Source organism: Camarhynchus parvulus, chromosome 7, assembly GCF_901933205.1.
Source record: "Camarhynchus parvulus chromosome 7, STF_HiC, whole genome shotgun sequence".
NCBI lineage: Eukaryota > Metazoa > Chordata > Aves > Passeriformes > Thraupidae > Camarhynchus > Camarhynchus parvulus.
In genome coordinates, this window is record NC_044577.1 from 2,930,066 (window position 1) to 2,950,119 (window position 20,054).

The 20,054-nt window shown below is 42.8% G+C and overlaps 1 protein-coding gene across 2 annotated transcripts in view; it reads left to right on the forward strand.

The window, feature by feature from the left end:
• The window catches only part of BARD1 (BRCA1 associated RING domain 1), a 43,201-nt gene extending 29,824 nt beyond the window's left edge, over nt 1–13,377 (forward strand). For both annotated transcript variants that reach the window (XM_030952521.1, XM_030952522.1), the window contains 4 exons: nt 957–1,092; nt 2,093–2,185; nt 11,205–11,302; nt 11,981–13,377. In XM_030952521.1, the coding sequence (XP_030808381.1) occupies nt 957–1,092; nt 2,093–2,185; nt 11,205–11,302; nt 11,981–12,310 (657 nt within the window). In that variant the 3' untranslated portion in view covers nt 12,311–13,377. The remainder of the gene's footprint in view (nt 1–956; nt 1,093–2,092; nt 2,186–11,204; nt 11,303–11,980) is intronic.
• The last annotated feature ends 6,677 nt before the right edge of the window (nt 13,378–20,054 follow it).

A 20,054-nucleotide genomic window follows, 5' to 3' on the forward strand; every position in this document is an offset into this window, starting at 1 on the left:
CAGGTACTCAGACCTAACAAATTGCTGCATTATGAAATGCTTTGTGCTTCCCAATGGAGGAGGATTAAGCTGACCTGGCTGATAGAAGCAGCCCATATCTACTCCAGCCTATACAGCCTGCAAAGATCCCTCCTCATTGAGGTCACAAGGTACCCAGTGGCCAAAAGTAAACTGTTGCAGCCAAACCAGGACTAATGTGGCTGTTCCTTCCACCTGCAGCAGATGTAAGATGTAGCTCTTCTGTGCCAAACAAACCATTTTGGTATTTGCATTTTCTTTGGGATGAGTGTGTGCCACGGGATGGCTGCTGGCTCACATGGATGACTTGATCCAGAGCCTGAGGCTGTGGGGTAACTGGATCTCAAGGGTCTGTCTGGGCTATGGAATCTGGAGTATTTAGGAAAATCCAGGAGCTGCAGTATCCTAAAGCTCCTCTTACTTTGCATTAATACTACCCACATCTAAAATCCCACTTAAGCATTGGTTGCTTACAGGGTAAAGTATTAGGGATTTCTACTAAAAGGAAATGCAGATATTAAGTATATAGGTTACTCAATAGTACTCTGTTAATACTTTGCTAAAAGTAGGAGGTTTTACTACTTAATTGGGATTTTTATTCTCCTTCAACACTGCAGTCTGCCAGGCTTTTTACAGAGTGTTCAACCAGTTCTTTGTGTGCCCCCCAGTGTCTTTAAAAAGCATCAGAGGGCAAGGGAGGAAAAACTGATCCGTGTTTTGGTACCTTGCATAAGCTAAATGAAGTATCTCTAATGTGAAGCTTTTTTGCTGTGGAGCTGATTTCTTACATGGACATTTATTCATGGACCCTGTCCACTAAGCTTGCCGTGAATTGTTTCAAAATGCTTATTCTTGAAAAAGAAAGCTGCCCAGTAAGTAAGTTGCTTTCTTTATGTTCCCAAATATTGAGCTTATTGCAGAATTTTGTGTTCATGCAGGTGCTGAGCTCCAGCCAGCCAAGAAATGGACCCCTTGGTATACTGGGAAGCAATCTTAGTGTGGAGCAGCAGAAATTGCTGAACAAATTAGCAGCAGTCCTGAAGGCCCAGAGGTGCACTGAATTTAACAGCAGAGGTATGGAGTCTTGTTGAAGTGTCTCTCTTCTAATATAAGTAACTACAGTCCTGCACTTTATGGTTTAAGATACTACCTGCAACAGGCTTTTTATCACTCCTGGAGAGGGCAATTTCTGAAACCCCTGAGCTGTAGCTGCACTGGAGTGATGGTGTGTTTTGCATGTAAACATGTAGAAAGCTTGTCTGGCTGTCAAGTTTCTGGGGGAACCACAGTTTGGCAATTTACTGTCTGTTATTTAAAATCACAAAGTCTCCTCAGAGGCCTCTTCTCTTTACACCCCTTTTACCAACTTTAAGGTCTCTGCTTGTGAGACATCCTGTAAAGTTTTTACTCTCCAGAAATGAGCCCTGGGGAGAAGTGAGCCTTGAGAAAAGAGCATGGCATTGACTGAAAGTTTACATATCTTCTCACATGCTGCCTTCTTTCAGATTTTGTTCTTCATTAAGATTGGTGAACCCAAATTATGGGATTTGGTGGAGTTCTTTTCCCCTCATTGAGTACAGGAATATTATCTTAATCCCTCCTGTTTTTCTTTGGAGTGCTTGTGAACAAAATGCTAAGGTAATTTCCCCCTTCCATCTTTCATTTCTGGATTACTATTCCAGATTTTTGAGTGGAGTTCTGTTAGCTTTGTATTAAAGCAGTGAGATCCCTTAGTAAGATTCCTGTCAGAGTTAAATATAACTCTGAAAGGATTGAAAAAAAAATGCTGTCCTATAAACTGGAGCCTCATCTGAAGATTTAAGTGTTAGTGTAGAACTATAAAACCATGAGTTCCCTTTTTCACAGCAAGTGTATGTTGAAACCCACAAAATTTCTAATAGCTCTTCTACTAACTCGGATCATAGTCTCAAAAATCACCTCCTTGTGCTGTAAAGAGTGGCTGATAAATTATTATAGTCTGCTTATTCTTTAAATAATGATTGATTGCTTTTCAGCCAGGCATGGTTCTGATTTTTCTGTGCTTTTAGTTTTACTGATGTAATCTTTCTCCTAGTAACTCATCTTGTTATCCCTGATGTTCCAATGCCAACCACTGTCAAATGCATGATGGCTGTTCTGACTGGATGTTGGGTCCTCAAGTTTGAATGTAAGTATTAAATATGTGGCACTCCTTGGGGTTTTTAAGCAGAAATTGTAGATGGGATTCCAGAGAAGCCTTCTTTTTCATCAGTACCAATGCTATTGTGCCACCAAGTGCAAGGGGTTGTTTTCAATTCTCAGGAATGACTAGAAATTTAATTGTATATATTTAATGAAATATAACTACTCCTTCCTTGGTAAAGGAGTGCATTTCATTGTTAGGTGTGTTGCATAGATCATAGCCTAAGTATCAGTGGGGAGTGAATTTTTTCATTGCTACATTAAGACTGATTTGGAACATTATGCAAGATACCCTGGGAGAGAAGGAAGGGTTTTATTGAATTCCAGGATTTCTTACAAGCAGTTTGCGTTGAAATTGAGAGGAGACTTTGGCTTGCTTGGGATATGTGCTCAAGGCCTGTGGGAAGTGAGCTTGTGTTTACATACAAGCTCAGATCTATTGAAGGTTGGAACTTCTAACCCAAGTTAGCATGCAAGTCATGTTTCATGCAGTCTGTAATTTGTGTTTATACAGTGCATGTTTTTTTATACAGCTGTTCTGTGGACTTAAACCCTAAATTTTGAGTTTTTAATTTATTTATTCTGATGTATTTCTTAATATCTGCTTTCACAGTAGTTGCAAAACCCATCTTCTTTCCCTTGACCTTTATGGCTAAGTCCCTTTAGCTAATAAGTACATTACAAATGAGTTAATTACCCATGGAAAACTTAGAGACAGATTTCATTCCAGTTTTCTCCTGTGGGACTAAATGTCAGAACATAAGGATTCTTTAATGGCCTGGACACTAATGTTTATGAAAACACTGTGCAAAGCCTCAGAAGCTGCAAACTGAAGCACAGCATCAGGTTGGACACTGGACTCAGGGTGTTCATTTGGCTTCCACATAGTTTGTTCCATGCTTTTTTTTCCCTCAAGACTGAAGACCCTGTTTCTGTGGTGAATCCCATGGCAGGTTCTTGGCTTCACTCAGCCCAGAAGGTTTGCATACATTCTATCCCATGTGCTTCCTTTATTTCATTTAATTTCATCTTCCTGCTAGTCAGATGCTTAGAAAACTTCTGAGTGTAGGGAGATTTCATTAGTGAGACCTGAATTTAAATCTTCATGGAAGCACTTTCATATTTAGAAGTGATTGGAAAAAAAAATAGTCCAGGGGTTATTCAAGGAATATTTTTGTGGGTTTTTTTTCACAGTTGAGTTTTATTTTGTGTTGTTGGTACTGATTAATACAATCCTGCCTGCTAATGCTCCCAGCTTAGTAAGCAACATACTACTTAAAAGCAAGTGATTCTCCTCCCTAGTGGGAAATGTTAGCAATAACTCATGGGGTCTGATGCAGCTAAGTGCCTATAATTAACAGCACCACTCCATCTGTTCCCACCAGTCTGTTATCAGTCTTCTTCAGAGTCATTACAAGTTAAAGATTGTTATAACAAATAATGGGACTCCTGCTGATGGAACATTTGTCTAGGAAAAAGAGGTCCTTGCTTTTCCTTTTCATTTCCATTTATCGTGGCTTTTTGACTTCTATTTGGATAAGTTTCCTTAAATATGATGCAAATAAACTTCCAAAAGTAGGTGCATTTCGTGGTTATATAATAAATATAAGTTGTTTACGATTCACTGTTCTAAACTATTCACTTAAAGTGAATTCATGTTGAAAAAATTCACTAAAATATTTGAAAAAACAAAGCTCAGTGAGGCACTTAATGAAATGCTGACTATGCATAAGGGTGTGTTTGAATTTTTTTTTACTACAAGGTAAGCTGCATTTGACTGCTATCCCAAAAATTATATTTATAGCCTCCACATTATACTACTTCTTAAAAAACATCACAAGCTTGCAAAACCAGTATTTTATTTGAGAGTCTCTTATGTTAACTCTTCTGTTACAGCAGGCTGTGAATCTTTCATAAAAAGCAGTTTCCTTCTCTTGGTGATTGTGTGATACTCCTGTTTCCATGTGTCCATACACACAGATCCAGCATCCATTCATATTGGTAGAGAGGTAATGTGGAATATTCCAGCAGAGTTTGAGCTGAGTGTTGGAGAGCCAAGATTTAAGTATGCATCCTCAGTTTTGGGGTTGCCTTTTGTCTTTGGGGGGAGACTAGGATGAAAGGATGTCACCACTGAGCAATATTAGATCTTCACAGAAGAACAATTTCATGTTACCAGTTGCTTTCCCACCTTTTCTGTATATACCACGCTGTCAGCAGTGCATCCACTTGCAAGGCAGCCCAGAATTGAATTGAGGCAGTGTTGCCACAGTGCTCCTTGCCCTTGGCCATATCTTTCACTGGTTTCATTATTTTATTGCCTTTATTATTTCAGGGATGGTAATAGGGCACAAAGTGGCCAGTCATTATCCTTCTGCAAGTGGGCTGAGACAAAGATTCAAGTAGCACTGTATTTCCTCTAAGCTTTATGTGCAGCATAGAACAGTGTAATTAAAACCAGCAGAAGTCTTTAATAGCTTTCCAGCTTGTTTTTTTTTTCTTAAAGTTATTGTCATCTGTTAAAGCAGGGAATGAAAAATGATCTCAGTAATGATATGCATTGAAACAAGCTTGTGTCAGTCCTGGCTGTGAAGTGTCTGGCAGAATTCTAAGCATCTGATTGCTCATTCCTTCCCCTGCTTTGCTTACCTGAAAGCAGCAGCAATGATTTAGTTCTGATCATTATAAGGAGGCAGGAAAAACTGCTTTTCCTGTAAGGACTCACAGCAACAGGGAGTTGACTGGAAGAGCTAGAGGACTGCATGACTGACATTTCAAGGTGAAAACATCTTTCTGAATTTTCTGTGCCCATCCTTGTTTAGGCTGTTAGAGCAGAGGAGTGCAAAGCTGCTGGAGCTGACTGCTCCTCAGGCTGGACTGTCTCTCTTTCACGCAAAAACATCTTTTAGGTAACTGGCTGATTCTCAGCAAAGCCCTCCCTCCTTGAAACACCCAAAACTTTTGATCACTGGAGCTTCATGCTCTTTTTGTACTTGGAAACTTCCTTCAGCAACCTCCTACAAAAGGACTCCTAGCTCTGAGAGGCTTTAGAACTCTCCCAAGTGCAGGTTCTGGTTGTATGGGGTGTGCAGCTGAGGGCAGTGCTTCAAACCAGCAGGGGCTGAACTTCTGCACTCCCTCAGTGCCTGCACCTGCTGGGAAGGAGCTCACAGTTTTACCCTGTGAAGCTGCTGGGGTTTGCAGAGGAGAAAATGGGAATGAGAATATCTTCAGTGTGGTGTCTGCAGAGATTGGAGGTGGATTGGTTTGAAATAAGGTCTAGAAGAAAAAGAAACCCTGGTGTTTCCAAAACTCCCTGTGTTCTGTGTCATCTAGGTACTCAATTTTCCATATTTGTGGAGTCCTTTGTTCTAGCTGGCTTCTGGTTTGAAGAAAACATGGCATTAAGGAAGATGATAGGAAATACAACCTCACTCATTAAAAGCTTGTGATATGGGATCCAGAGGATGAACACTCCTGGGGGAATTTAAATTTAACTTGACCTTAGAAAAGCTACCTCCAGTCACTTTGATCACTCTAGACAACAGCTGTGGCCAGCAGTGTTTCTTTCCAAAGAAGATAGGACACCTGGGGCTCCAAGTGAAGGAATAATTTTTAAATCACATGCTCCCAGCTGCTGGGAATGTTTCAGGACTTCCTAAGCACCTGTTCCATGCTGTTCAATAAATACCACCTGGATTCACTTGTAAGCTACCCTTCTTAAGCAGATGCACTTCAGTCTCTGCAGATCTTCTGTCATTTGCATGTGATGAGAAAACAGACTGCTCTTGTTTCACCAGTGAGATCTCTGCCTCACTCCATGGAAATCTGTGTGTCTGAAGTCAGTTTATGAGCATATAAGAGACTGTGTAAAAATTCTTTGCTGTAGCAGAGGCCAATAATGGCTGTTTATGAAAACAAATTGAAGCCAGCCATGCCAGATTCCCCTAAAGCTTTCTCTCAGTCCAGATTTCTTCCTTTTCTAGGAAAAAAAATCCCACCAGGCTTTACTCAATCTGCATGTAAGTTGTAAAACCTATTACAGACTGAGCTAAGGAAGTATCAGGTGCACTCTCTACTAGATCTTGGATGTGTAGTATTTCATCTTCTTTGTTGCTATCATGTATTCCTAAATTACCTTTAGCCATTCTAAGAGATTTTTGGGACTAACCCCTGCTCTTTGTCTTATTAATGCAAATCCAACAAAACTCCACTAAGGCTAATTGAGTTACTGAGAGATACCCATGGGTATCTGTGGGTGATTACAACTTGTTCTTGGCAACCAGGTTTGTTTTTTTTTTTTGTACTTCATGCTCATCAAATTGTTTTTGCTGATGCAGTTAGTTTCATTACAAACCAGTAAGACTTACATGAATAAGGATTAGAGGGCTCTGATGTTAAATTTTGCAAATAATGATTTCTTTTATTTCCAGTGCTAGCAGCTGCACTTGTATCAAAGGTCAATTAGAGTGGGCACCCTGTTAACCTGCTTGCTCCTTAGATCTCAAAGGTGAGAAGGCAGGGGCAGCTGCTCAGTGAGGTAATCAGGATCAATGTAAGTAGTGATGCTTTACTGATCTTGTTAGTCAGGGGAGAAAATGAGCCGTGCTCTGTGTGCCCAGTGTGGTGGCACCAAGCTAAATGTGTATGCATTAAGCTAAAACTTCTTCCTGCCATGTTTTCTCTCTTTCAGTGCAGGCTTGAGTTTTGATAAAATTTGGTGCAAATGACCTTGTTTATACCTAAAACTTGCAGGTGTGAAATCAGCTCTTTAGGAGGCTCTGGTGCTTGTGTTGTTCTGTATTTCCAGGGCAGAACTCTGCAGGACCCCTGTGCCCATGGCATCTGGCCCCACAGTGGTGTTGTGTCAGGCCAGCTTTCTCCAGCAGTGTTTGCACACTGACCTTGGCACTGCAAGGCAGCTCTGCTCTGCTCCATGAGCATTCAAATCCCACTTGCATTCATACAAGTCTTGTCCTTCGTGGGTGATTGATCCAGCTACTGAGATTAAACTAAAGGGCCATTAACACCTAGCTGTAATCATCACCCTCTTCTCTTCAAGAACATGGATAAACCTGAACTACCTCAAACTTAGATGGTCCACAGCTCTTACTGGCTGTAGTGTTAAGGAATAAGTCAAGAATGGCTGAGACCCTATGCAAGTTGGATAATCTTATGTTAAAACAGAACGGGGTAGATTTTTAGTCAGGCTGGTCAAGAGTGCACAGACTGTGAATGTGTGGCAGAAAACGACACAAGCCTGATCTCTGCTTCCTCCTAAAATTACAGGTGACTTCTCAAAATCTAAGGTTCCCTTCTATTTTCAGAAACCTTCTTCAGGGCTGTCCTTGTCCTTCTGAGATTCAGTCCTGTTTTGAACATTTTTTGCATAAGTACTCAAGGTGTCCATCTCAGTTTCAGAAGGGAGATGGCATCCTGGTCATTTTTTAAATTAGGGTAATAGCAATTCTTTTTTTCAGTCCATTCATGTGACCAGTGCCTTGGCATCATGTTCTCACTGGTGGCTTTTCAGTGTAGTGCTAGAGAAATGAGAGTCTGATCTCAGGAGTTTGGGGAGTCAGTTAAACATGGCTCCTGTTTGAAATCAAAGGGACATTTGGACTTAAGTGATGTAAGGCCAAAAGAGCTTCTGGAAAAGTTCCTGTAAAAGTAGCAGACTGATATATCTGTGAGTAAAGTATGGAGTTTTATCTCCTTTTATATGTCCTAATCAGGATGATACCAAATTAGATGAAGAGACCATTAAAAGGGAACTGTATTGTTATCTAGCCGCTTATACATGTTAGCAGTTTTAAAATGAATGCCTGCTGAAGGAAAAGACCTGGGCTATACTGAATGGACTCAACTTAGCACTCAATTTTCACAGAAAATAAAATCTCTAGCAGTAAAAGAAAAAAACCCAACCAAAACCAACAGGCTGGAAGGGTCTGCAGTATGCTGTAACCTTCTGTTTGCATCCCTACTCTCAAGTGTGAAATTAAGATATTATTGTTTTTAGCACAAGATCATCTTGTGGTTGGTCCTACTGTCTCCTGGAAGAATGGTAAAACTTGTACATTCCTGCTGCTTCCAAGTGATACCATAACACTGCCAGAGCTGGTTGTTCTGTCTTTGAGAACCTCACTTGGGCTATTGCATCCAACAGGATTCACTGCTCCTGAAAATTAAATGGAGATTTAGAGATCTAGAAGCAAGTTTTGTATGGAGGGGGGGTAAAAAAGAACATGAGAATTACCTTTTGTTTAGATTAATTAATATAGAATTAGGTATAAAAACAGCTTGAGCCTTCTGTCATTTTATCTCAAATATGAGAACCAGGGCATGTTTCCCTTTTGTTTCTTTTTTTGTTCTGATATTTGACTTCCTGACTTCTTTAATACAAACTCTGTAGCATGCAGGAGTCATTGAGGAGAAAGGAGCCACTTGGCAACAAATCAGTCTGAACAAAATCTGCAATTAAAGGCCATACTGGTTTCCATCACTTACATTATTTTGCTTTCCTTCTTCTAGTCAGGAATTCTTCCTCCATGGATAAATAATCCTTGACTGTTCCCCTCAGTGTTGTAAGCACCCTTCTCAAAAACTGATTGCTGCTGTGTCAGATCAAGTTCTCCTTCTAAATCTTGTATGGAAAATATGTTCACTAATTGAAAATGTACTGGCTTTCCATCACCAAAAAAACCACCCAGAGGGATTTTTTTTGCTCCATGAAGGTGTATGTGTGTAGGCCTAGCTGTTACCTCTTGAAATATTTATATCAAAGGAAAATACCTGGGCACTGAGAATTTGTGCTCTTGGCTTTTTATGCTATGTGGAAATCACATCCTTTGTGTCACAAACCTGTAAAGACACAGATCAGGCCTCTTTCTAGCTGAGAAAGAAAAGTTGCAATTAATGAGAATGCTGCTCATGCAGACACTTGGCTGTTTGCAGGTCTCTCTAGGAAACAGATGTGTGCCTGGTGGTTCTTGTGGGCACAGGGAGAACAGGATACAGGTGGATGAGTCTCTCTTGTGGCCCTCTTGGAGGATTGTAATTAGGTGTGACAAGGAACTCTGAGGCTTTCAGCTCCTCACAGGAGCTGGCACTGTGAAATGGACTGATGTGTGTAGGCAAGACAGACCTCACTGATTTTTGCTTTCTGTGACATCAGCTCTCCACTGACGTTAGTCACTTCCCTGACTTCATTTGTTTTTTTTCCAGGCAAGCAGCAGTTCAAAAAGACATTGTAGTCTTTTGTGTTCACCCAATCTTTTATTACTTCTGTATCCCATTTGCTTCATTTACTGATGCTGGCACTGGATGCTCAATTTGTGATGCACTTATTGTATAAAAACCTCATCTCTGTAGTGAAAGTCCTTGAAATCGAGCTTTTGATGGTGGATTGAAATAAAACATGCTCTTAATGAATGGACAGTTCCATTCTTAAGATGAGATGAGAGTTCTCCCTTTATGGTAAGTGGCACCCATTAATATCTGTATTTCCTTGGAGGGAAAGAACAGCAGTGTAAGTTAGAGGCACATTGACACAGGGAGGCTTGTTGAATTGTGGTGATTTAAAATAAATAAATAAAATGTGAAATAGCTTTTAGATTTATTTCTGAGTTATGAGTACTGAAATTAAGTTATCAGTATTCATTGCTGTTATCAATAATGAATATGTAAGTTGCCTTTCTGGAAAATCCATGACTAGGTTTGCCCTTCTAGTTCACGTTAATTTTCCTTGAAGGAATGAACAAGTGCAAATAATCAATCTGATACTTGTACAGGGAGGCAGATATTTGCTGCAGTGTTCAGCCAGTTGTAATTTTCTGTAGGGGTTTATCTTTTTTGATGTAAGCACATTGAAGGACTTCTACCTAAAATGTGAATTCCAGTTGAATTTTGTGAATTTGTATGAACTGACAGCAAATTACTGTGAGTTTCTTTCAAGATCTCTCCAGATTAGATATTCCTGTCCATTGGCTACTTACTGCCATGGCATCCAAGTGCCTTTGTCAGTGATATTTCTCTTTGTAGCCTTGGGCTTTCTTCCTTTTTAGGGTCAACCCTCCACAGTTCTCTTTTGATTTGGTTCAGTTTATAGTTTTTATATACTGTGGGTTTCCTATTTCCCTGGTGCAAAGAAGTTGCCTGAATTAGAAATACGATGGAAGGAGTGAGGTGCTATAAAAGTTACAGCCTCGGCCACATTGTAAATCCTCGTGGAACCCTTTGCAAAATCAACTTTGCAAACTTTTTCCTGGGTAATTCTTATTAATGGCTGCAATGTACATGCAGGCAAAATGTTCCATCCTTGAATGGGTGACCACAGCAATTCCTCTCCCTGGAGTGAGGTCAGGCAGTACATTTTATGGACGTTAGCAATGCATTACCATCAGTGCTTTCTCCATTGGAAAAAATAACTGGCCTTAAAACAAGGTAAAAACATGTTGACTCTAAAAGACAATCTCATTATGCAGCAGTGCTAACAGAAACGAATGCCACTGTTAAACCCCAGCGTAAATCTGCAGTTTGTGCTGATCCTGGAGACCTTGAAATCCCATCTGATTTGTTATTTGAGGCCGTGGCTGCTCAGAAGCAGCTTTGTGCTTGCCTTGTAATTGCTCTTTATCAGGCAATTGTGTCCATTTCAAACTGCCGTGCTGGCTCCACGCACTGCCTTCGGAGCTCCCAGTGATCAGCAGTTTGACATTTGACATTAAGTGCTTGACCTTTAGAGTGTAAGAGGAAGAGCTAATAATTCCTGGTGTTTATAGCACTGATTTTAGTGTGATATTACTTCTCACCATCTCACTTGCATCTTTCAGGCACTGTTGTAATTTTTTTCAGGTTTTAAAAGCAAATTGCTAAAGCACACCAAATGTAGTGTCTTGCATTGTAATAATTTTCTCTTAGACACGTTTTAGTCCCTAAAATGACATGCAAGCCTCTCTTAAAGCCTGGGGTGTCTAATTTCTGCTTCCCTTATGTGGTTTTTGCAGGGGTGCAAGCCTGTCTGCAGAGCTCAGCTCGAGAACAAGAAGAGAAGTACGAGGTCCAAGGTGGCCCCCGGCGCGCGCGGCTCAACCAGGAGCAGCTGGTGGGTTTTAGTGCTCCACACAGCCTGGATTAATGACCTGGGGCTGGGCAGCTCTGCCCTTTGCCACACACAGAGGTGCAGGAGATGTAAAACTTTAATGTGCTCTTGGACAGAAAATTTGATTATGTGCAAGGTGATCCAAAGAGCTGTGAACACCCATAAAGCTGTCATTTTTCTCCATTAGCGGAGATGTTGCTGTAACCTTGTCAGGAGAACACTGTGTTGCACTCTCTGTAGTATCACACCTGATGGGACAGGAAGTGATGTGCTCTGGTCTTCTCTGCTCACCTTTAGAGCATAGCTCTGAAAGAAAAATGGTTTTATTACTATTTATTTCCATTTAGGGCCTTTTTTGCATTTAACTGGGTTCACTCCTGGTTATTTGCTGGATTACACTGGAGGATTTACTAACTGCATTGTAACAGTAGCTGTAAATACTCCTAACTCATAGTTCAAAGCCTGTTGTGCTGGAAAGTATCTAAACAGAAGCAAGAATTTACCACATAAACAAGCTTTTCTTGGTTGCATACTTACCCTGAGAACCTTGCATGTTAAGTTACTGTTCTACTTATAAATTGTGGGGGTTTAGTATGCTCTGCTTTTTCCTTTCCACTTTTTTCCTCTCTGTTCAGTTGTGAAGTCCTGTATTTACGCTGGTTTCTTTTTTCTTCCACACAGCTGCCTAAGTTATTTGATGGATGCTACTTCTATTTTTTGGGACCTTTCAAACAGCACCAGAAGAGTGACCTGCTGGAGCTGGTGAAAGCAGCAGGTGGCCAGGTGCTGGTTAGGCAGCCCAAACCAGACAGTGACGTGACACAGACCATCAACACAGTGTCCTACCACGCAGAGCCCACCTCTGACCAGAGGCTCTGCACTCACTATGTCATCTATGATGCGGCTTCCAAGTTCCAGCCGGAGAAAATCCGGCAGGGCAAGGTGTGGATGGCCCCCTCCAGCTGGCTCATAGACTGTGTGATGTCATTTCAGCTGCTGCCTGTGAAGTGAATATCAAACAGCAGCAAGGCTCTAAAATGGGCAGAGTCTTGGGCAGCTGGGATGCTCTGATGAGCTGCTCTGAAGCTGGGATTTCTGTTTTGGATTCAGGAGAGCTTTGAGCATTTAAGTGAGTTACTAAGGTGACTGATAAGCTGGAATAAATGAACATACAATGGAGGAAAGGATTACAAAATGTGCCTTGGCTTATTTAATACGCTTTATTTTTACATTGAACTTAATAAATGCTTAATAAATAATCACTGACATTTTGTAACTGGGATTTTGCAAAATCAATCCTTTTGCTTTCGTGATTTGAACCAGCCCTTTGTGGGCAATTGAGCTTGACTCCATTTATGTTTGTGTTTAACATCCATTGATAAGGATCTGCTGTAATTATCAAGATTTCCCAGGCCAGAAATTGTATTAAAAAAAAAAAAAGACTCAGTGCATTTGAACCTGTGCAGACATGTCAGGTGACATTTATTAATAACTTCTCAAAACTGAATTTTGCTGGAAATTCTTGGCGTGGGATAAGTCTCCTGGAAATCAGAGTTAAATAAATGACCTGAATTCGTCTGGAAGCAGACACTTTTGAGAACACTGTATTTAAATATCTTGGTCTAAAATTTACTTCTTTGTAAAAAGATTCATGCTTTACTCACTTCTGCCCTCATTCATGCTTGTAAACATGTAACTAGAATTCAGTTCTATTTTCTGAAGGCTTTTTAGCATTTGAGGTACTTATTTAAATATTATAGTAAATACTTTTGTAAATTTGGATGGTTGCTCTCATAAAAAAGAAAAAGTAAAAAAACAGTGATCACAAAAGAATTGCTTCACTTTGCACCGTTGTACCTAAACAGCTGGCTACACTGGATGAATGTTTGATTATTTCCTAGTTGTTACAATATTTCTCATGGTGGCTCTTAAGTTATTGTCAGAATCTTGTGCCCTCACTCTGTGCTCTTATGCAATGTTTTGTATCTTAGCTTGTGAATTTGTAATTGAGAAATGGTGTCTTGGAATGATACACAATAAGAATGATGGTTGTGGGCTAGTACACGAGTTTTGTGTGTTTTTGTATTATTTGTAATAATGAAACTTTTTTGTGTGCAGTAAGTTTGGAGCATCTGTTGCATGAGCTTGGCTGCAGAATAAGTGCATATCCCATACATATCTCAACAGGTAAATGAAAACACTTTTCTGTGAGCTCAGAACAGCTGTGAAGATGGTGTGTCACACCAAGAGCTGCTTTTGCAGAGGAGGAGAGCTGTTCTCTGTTTTCATTGCTGCTGGAGGTCCTGTGCCCCCATTAGAACTGTTCACAGCAGGTAGAACAGGTACAGTTTTCAATAGCATCTGCTAGATTTGAGTAGCTGGAGTATCTTAATCTTACCACTTATGTTGGACTGAGTCATTGCTGCTCACTAAAAGCAGGGCTCATTAACAAGTGGAGCAGCCCATGGGATTAATGGGGTTTGGGGTTTTGTGCAGATGAACACTGACAGAGAATGAGGGACTCAGTCAATACTGTGTGGGCTTGGGCATTTGTCTTAACAGTTATAGCACATTTTAACTTGGCATTTCATAGCACATCAATATACCTAATGCAGTGTTCTTTGCAAAGTAGCAGTGAATCTCTGTAAAATTCTTAAGAATGGAGCTTTTCTGCCCTGTATCAGGAAGAAATTTGACCCATCAGTAATCCTGCTCTATGTTCTGAAGTGGAGGCAGCACTTTTACAGATTTTAAGAGCTGTTGTTCCTTGGCAGATGCCAAGAAACTCAGAAAATTGCCATGAACATTTTGGGTGGTTTTTTTAAGCTGTGCTCTGAGCCTCAGCCTTGTTCCCTTGAACACAGTTGTATTACCAAGCAGTGTTTCTCTCCAGTCACATTAAGAATCACCCCATATCACCCTGAGGAGAGCCCCTTACCCCAGATTAACTCTGGCCCATCTGCTTCAGGTCTCTGCAGGAATTCAGAGTGAGATCAGCTTATGTACATGTAGCCTTGAAGAGCCTCACAGTAGACTTTGATGCCAGAGCTACAGCAAGTGCCAAACACTACTGAATGAAGCAGTGCAAGTACACAAAATTTAAGGTCAGTGACACAGGAATTACACAGTAATTTGCTCTTTCTCATTGTTGAAAACAGAGGGATAGCACTTGATAGAAGAGTCCTGTTGTAAGCATAGATCGAGTCCCTTCATCCATTGGGTGGAGTTTGGCTCCTGAAAGCAAGGCTCTAAACTCCTGAAGCCAGGTAAGGAGTGTGTAGGGATCATTTCTCACTGTCTCTTCTAGTCTGAAACCCAGGGTGCACTAAAGGAAAGGACTAGGAGTCAGGCTGGAAGTGGAAAAGGGATTTCAGGAAGTGTGAGAGACTTGTCCTGATGGCCATAGTAGCTTGGCTTAGAAGCAGTGAGTAAATGAGTTTATCAAAGAAAATCTATATTAGAGGTTAATGAAGAACTTAGGCTGTAACATGAATTTATATTAGTGTTCTGCTAACCTGCATGTACTTAATGTGCACTCATGATTGGGGCATTTCATAGAAATAGAGAATGGGTTGGAAGGGACCTTAAAGATCACCCAGTGGTCATTACCTTGCCTGAAGAGAGAGAAGTTCAAGGCTTGCATTCAGGATTGTAGGTATTTTTATTGATCTTGATCAGAAACACTGTGCATCACAGAATGACTTGGGCTGGAAGGGACCCCAGAGCTCCTCTCATCCCACCCCCTGCCATGGGCAGGGAAACCTTCCACTGTCCCAGGCTGCTCCAAGCTGGCTTTGAACGCTTCTGGGGATCCAGGGGCAGCCACAGCTTCTGTGGGCAACCTGTGCCAGGGCCTCCCCACCCTCACAGGCAAGTTCTTCCTCAGTTAATGATTTTCAAGCATCTTTTCTTGAAAATTATCTGTTTCTCTTAATTAATTAGTTGATCTGGGACACCTGATAAGACCTTCAATAGCAGTGTCTGGGGTTCAGTGACAACATCAGTTTAAACCTCTAATAGTTAACAGAAGATAACATTTTTAGTAAATACTGTGAAATCTTTTTGAGAGATGTTTCAGTATTTCTGCAAATGGTTCAGGGAAACAACAGGCAACCAAGCAGAACCAAACAGCAGTAGCTGCTTTTGTTCTCAAATCAGAAATGGCTTACCTGGGAGGTGCTGTGGCTCTGTTTCTCACAGCCCTCTTGTAATGATAACAAGCATGGGAGTGTCCAAAGATAGATCTCTGGTAAAAAAGATGTCAGCAACTGCTTCACCCAGCTGGCACCTACACAGCCTTTAGGGGGATAAAGCCCCTTTCTTCTGCTGTGTCCCAGGCTGTGAGCTGAGGTTGAACCTGACCCAGCATGGGGTTATCCCTGATCAGCCTGGGCAAGGCTCACTGGAGGGAATTAATTCAAGGAAGGGAGTAATTCTAGGCAGGGGATTGAAGCTGGTTCTATTTCCTCCATAGGTCCAGTGTCTTAAGACCAGACTAACTCTGGAGCAGTTGTTTTGTGTGGCAGTCTTCCAGGAGAACTGCATCTTGGCTGATGCAATCTCTGCATTCTGCTCAGGACAAAGCTGTCTGCATGGAAGCTGTGGCCTGGTGTAAAACTGCATGTTGGTGTGGGTTATTTGGGGGAAGTGAATAAACACAGGGCTCCTCTGGTGCCCCTGCCTGTGCTTGCTGTGCTGCCTCCAGCTCCTGAAGGCTGGCTTTGGTGCCAGGGTGGCAGAGGGCAGGCAAGCACCAGCTCCTCAGTGCCAGCTCTGCAGTGCTGACAGAGCTGCTGGGCAGGAGCACTTCTGGCCTGGCCTGGTCTGGCCATTGGCTGAGCTGCCAGCAAAGCCTGGGTAGCAGCATCCTGGCATCTTGTTGAGGACAAGTCTGTGAAACACAGCAGAACAAAGCTTTTCCTTTTTCCTCTTTAGGCTATTCTGTCCTTCAGTGCTGGAAGATCACCTGGAAATGGGGCAGATGTGATGTCACATTAATTGGTATTAATCAGTTTGGCCTCATGTCCTTTTTCTTCCTTTACTTTGATAGAAAGGTTTGAATCTTTGATATCTAAGGGGACTGCTTTGTGTTTAGAGCCAACAAAGCAGGCTTAAATATCAGCTTAAAAACAACAGCAAGGGGTCTTTGGACAGCTGGATAGTACTGGCTTGGAAATGGGCAGCAGTGTCTCAGTGGAACAGATGAAGATTCAGTTGTTTTTAATAGCAGTGCAGCATGTTCTATCTTTTCAGACTTGTTTGATTTAAATTAATGGTAGTTTAACTAGTGCTAAATTGCCCCTAAAAGCAGAAGAACATTTTGTGTGTAATCAGATGGAAGAAGGGGAGGAAGCCTCCCCACCTTTATTTATTTTTTTTCCCTTTTTTTCCTATGGAGAAGATGCACTTTGTGTGCTTCAATTTAATTCCCGGCAGGAGGGCTGGGCTGATGAAGGAGCAGAGAGCCGTCAGCTCCCGCTGCGTGTGTGAGACCCCGCTGTCATTCCCTGCTCCGAGTGCCGAGGGCCACGGGGAGGCGGCTACGCAGGGCTCGCGGTGCAGCAGGGGTCGGGATTTCTGCCTCCAGCGGGGCGGGGACAGCTCTGCTCCACGGCTGGGAGGAGCTACGGGGCTGCTCTGCCCTCGGCTGCCTTCCAGAGCCTGCCCTGGGTGTCCAGGGGTGTTCCAGAGGCGGGGAGGCTGCTTCAGTCTCGAAGAGGTGTGAGCTGCGCTCGGGGCTGTCCCTGCCCAGTGACACTCGCTGCAGCGGGAGTGGCTCTGCCAGCACAGCGGGGCTCCCCTTCTCAAGCCCTGCAGCAAAGCTGGTACACGGTGACAGCAGGGTTAAATGGGGATTAAAAAACAGAATGTGAAGCAGCAGCTAAGCTGGCTGTCTGGCTCAGCTTGCTGCACTGATAAAAATGTACTTATTTCTTCAGCTAGTGTGAGGCTGGGTTAATTTCCTGCTAGTTTAGCAAACTGCCTCTTCTGGGGGCTCACTTGCAATAGGAAGGCTTCTGAACTGAGGTTTTTACATTGCCATCCACAGCTGTGTGCTTCCCAATCCCCTGAGGGGGTCCCAGTCTCTCTGCAGGGTTTGTGCTGGGTGCTGCTGGCAGCCTGGCCAGGGAAATGGTTCTGCTCTGCTGGAAGTGTCAGCTTTGAACAGCTGGTGCCAGGAGAAACCCAGATCAGCTATAGTTTGGGTCTAGCTGGAATTCATGGTCTAGCAAAATTTAATTCTGCAGCATAAAGGAGCTGAAGGAACATTTAAAAAAATTGTGAGCCTTTTAATTGAATTAAATATTAATATGGATAATGCAATCAATGCTTTATTGATTGCATTAGCCACAATAATGTTTAATTCAATAAGTCTGCAGTGCTGGATCTTTTTCTTCCTTTGTGCAGCAAGGGAATGCCATATGCTCTGCCTGGCTGTGTCCCCCAGGCTTGTTCAGGAGAGCAGGAGGTGATGGGATTGGGAGAGGGCAAAGGAGCCAGGCTGTGCTGGGGGTTGAACTCCTTCATGTGCCCTCAGGTTGGCTGTGTAAAGCCAGGGTCACTGGCATGGCTGGATTCAAACCAGCTACTCTTAGCAGCATGCATCTTTCCTAAAGCCCTGTTACAAACAGTATTGTCATTAATGCCATACTGCCCCTGACCCCCGTGTGCTTCTGCAGCCCCTGCCCGGTGCAGTGCTGCATTCCTGCCCTCAGCAGTTGAGTCCCAGCAGCTGTGTCTGACAGAATGGGAAGATTTTCTATCCTAAGCTCACTAACGTGCTTCTGAAGAGGTGCCAGGTTCTGGTTTTAAACCCAGCCAAGCTTGAACAATTTTATCTGTGGTGGTAGGCACAGGGCTTTTATTAAATTAAAGTCACAGTTTTGTTTAACTGCAAAATCAGAGGCAGATGTTCTCCCCAGCTCAGTCACTCACTCTACAAGGTTTCTGGCCTCTGGTTCTTTGCTTGCTGTGTACCTGTTGCACAAGGTGTGGTAAAAACATCTGGGAAGAGCCTGGAATAAACATTTGGGGGTTTTCCTGTGATGTCTTTTAGTGGCCTCTTAGAGTGTTTGATGAAAGCACCCTTGACTCAGTAAGGAGGATGGAGGAACTGCCCGTACAGAATTGGCAGCTGCTGCAGTGTCTGGGGCTCAGAAGTAGCCTGTCCCTCCCTGGGCTTGGGTCCTGGAAGCTGCAGATGGGGTGTCCCAGCCATCAGCAGGACACCAGGCTTGCCCAGGGAGCTGGCTGGGTGTCTGTGCCTACCCTGCACCCTGGGCCAGCCTGGGACACTCAGGCTTTCACCAATCTCTGGGGCCCCTGAGGGGATTCTCACCAACAGGCAGAGAAAGTGGGGGGGGAGAAAAGAGGCAGGATTTCATTTGGTGTTGTTGCATTCCATCTGCATTTATCAAATCCAAGGAAAAGCCCATAACCTTGCTTTGATTTCCTCCCCACAGGGTCCATGTGTTTCAGCAGGAAGCCTTATTGGTGTGCAGGGAATCTGGGTGCACAAAGGATGGGCACAGTGAGCTCAGCTGCAGTCAGCTGTCCATCAGAACCAGGTCTGGACACAGTCTCATGGTTTCCCTTGGCTTTGAGAGCGTGCAGTCAGGTACTTTGGGCAGGATTTGGACTGAAAGACAGGCTGTGAATGCAAAATGCAGTAGAAGCTCCCAAATTCACACATAAATGAGTGAGTGATCAGGTGCAGCAGCTCCTGCTGTGGTTGTTGCACACTATGATCCATAAGCTGGAAGGAGCCACAGTTCCTGAAGGCCAGGCAAGGCTCTGGATCAGTCTCTGGATGGCACCACAGTGAGCTGTTAAACTGGGAGTGGCACTTGCACTGCAGGCATGAGCAGTAATATTTGACCATGGTAGGTAAACACACCTGAGTGCAGCAGGGAGAGAGGCTCTAACCTGGCCTGGGGATGTGCTGCATAGTCCCAACACTTAATTAGTGCACATTAATCTTAAGTATTTCAGCTCTCTTTGTGTATTACATATTCACTTCTGGTCTCATTCTTTCCCCTTTGTCTTCACATCACTGAAAGAAAAGCACTTAAGTCTTACAATTTCAAAGCAGAACACACAGCAAGTGAAAAAACCCTCAAATAAAGGCATTAGAGGCTGTTCTGTCTCTTCATTGCCATGGTCACTTTCACCTCTTCTGTTCCTCCTTCACACTGTGTCCAAACTGCTCCTGGTATTTCTTTCATCTTCAAAGAGATGATATTAAAGATAATTTTGTACCTGCTGGAGGAAGGAAATCATTGTTTTGGTGCTGCCCAGCCCAGCACAAGAACTTGGGAAGGAGCTCATGTTTCACTGCCCATCAGCATTCGTGTGGCAGTGGGAGAGATTTTATGCAGGCGCTTCAAGGCTCTGCTCTTGGCATGAGCAACAAAATTCCCCTGCTGAAGGGGCACTGCAAAGCTCACTTTCTGAATCCTCACCTCCCCAGAGCCTATTCTGCAGGGTTTCTCTGCCCAAAGCAGATGGGAGAGCTCTCTTTGATCATCTTGCAGTTGTAACCACCTTTGCATGGGTCCCTGCTGTGCCCACTCCAGAATTTTGGCCTCATTCCCTGCATCAGAGCAGTTCCACACTCTGCTTCCCAGGTGTTTCCCTCTAATGCATTTTGCAATAGCAGCTAGTATCAGGAAATCTAGTACCAAAAGGTTAATGAACATCCATTAGTCCTCTTCCACCCCTTCTTCTTTATGTGCTAGTAGAAGACAACCAGTTT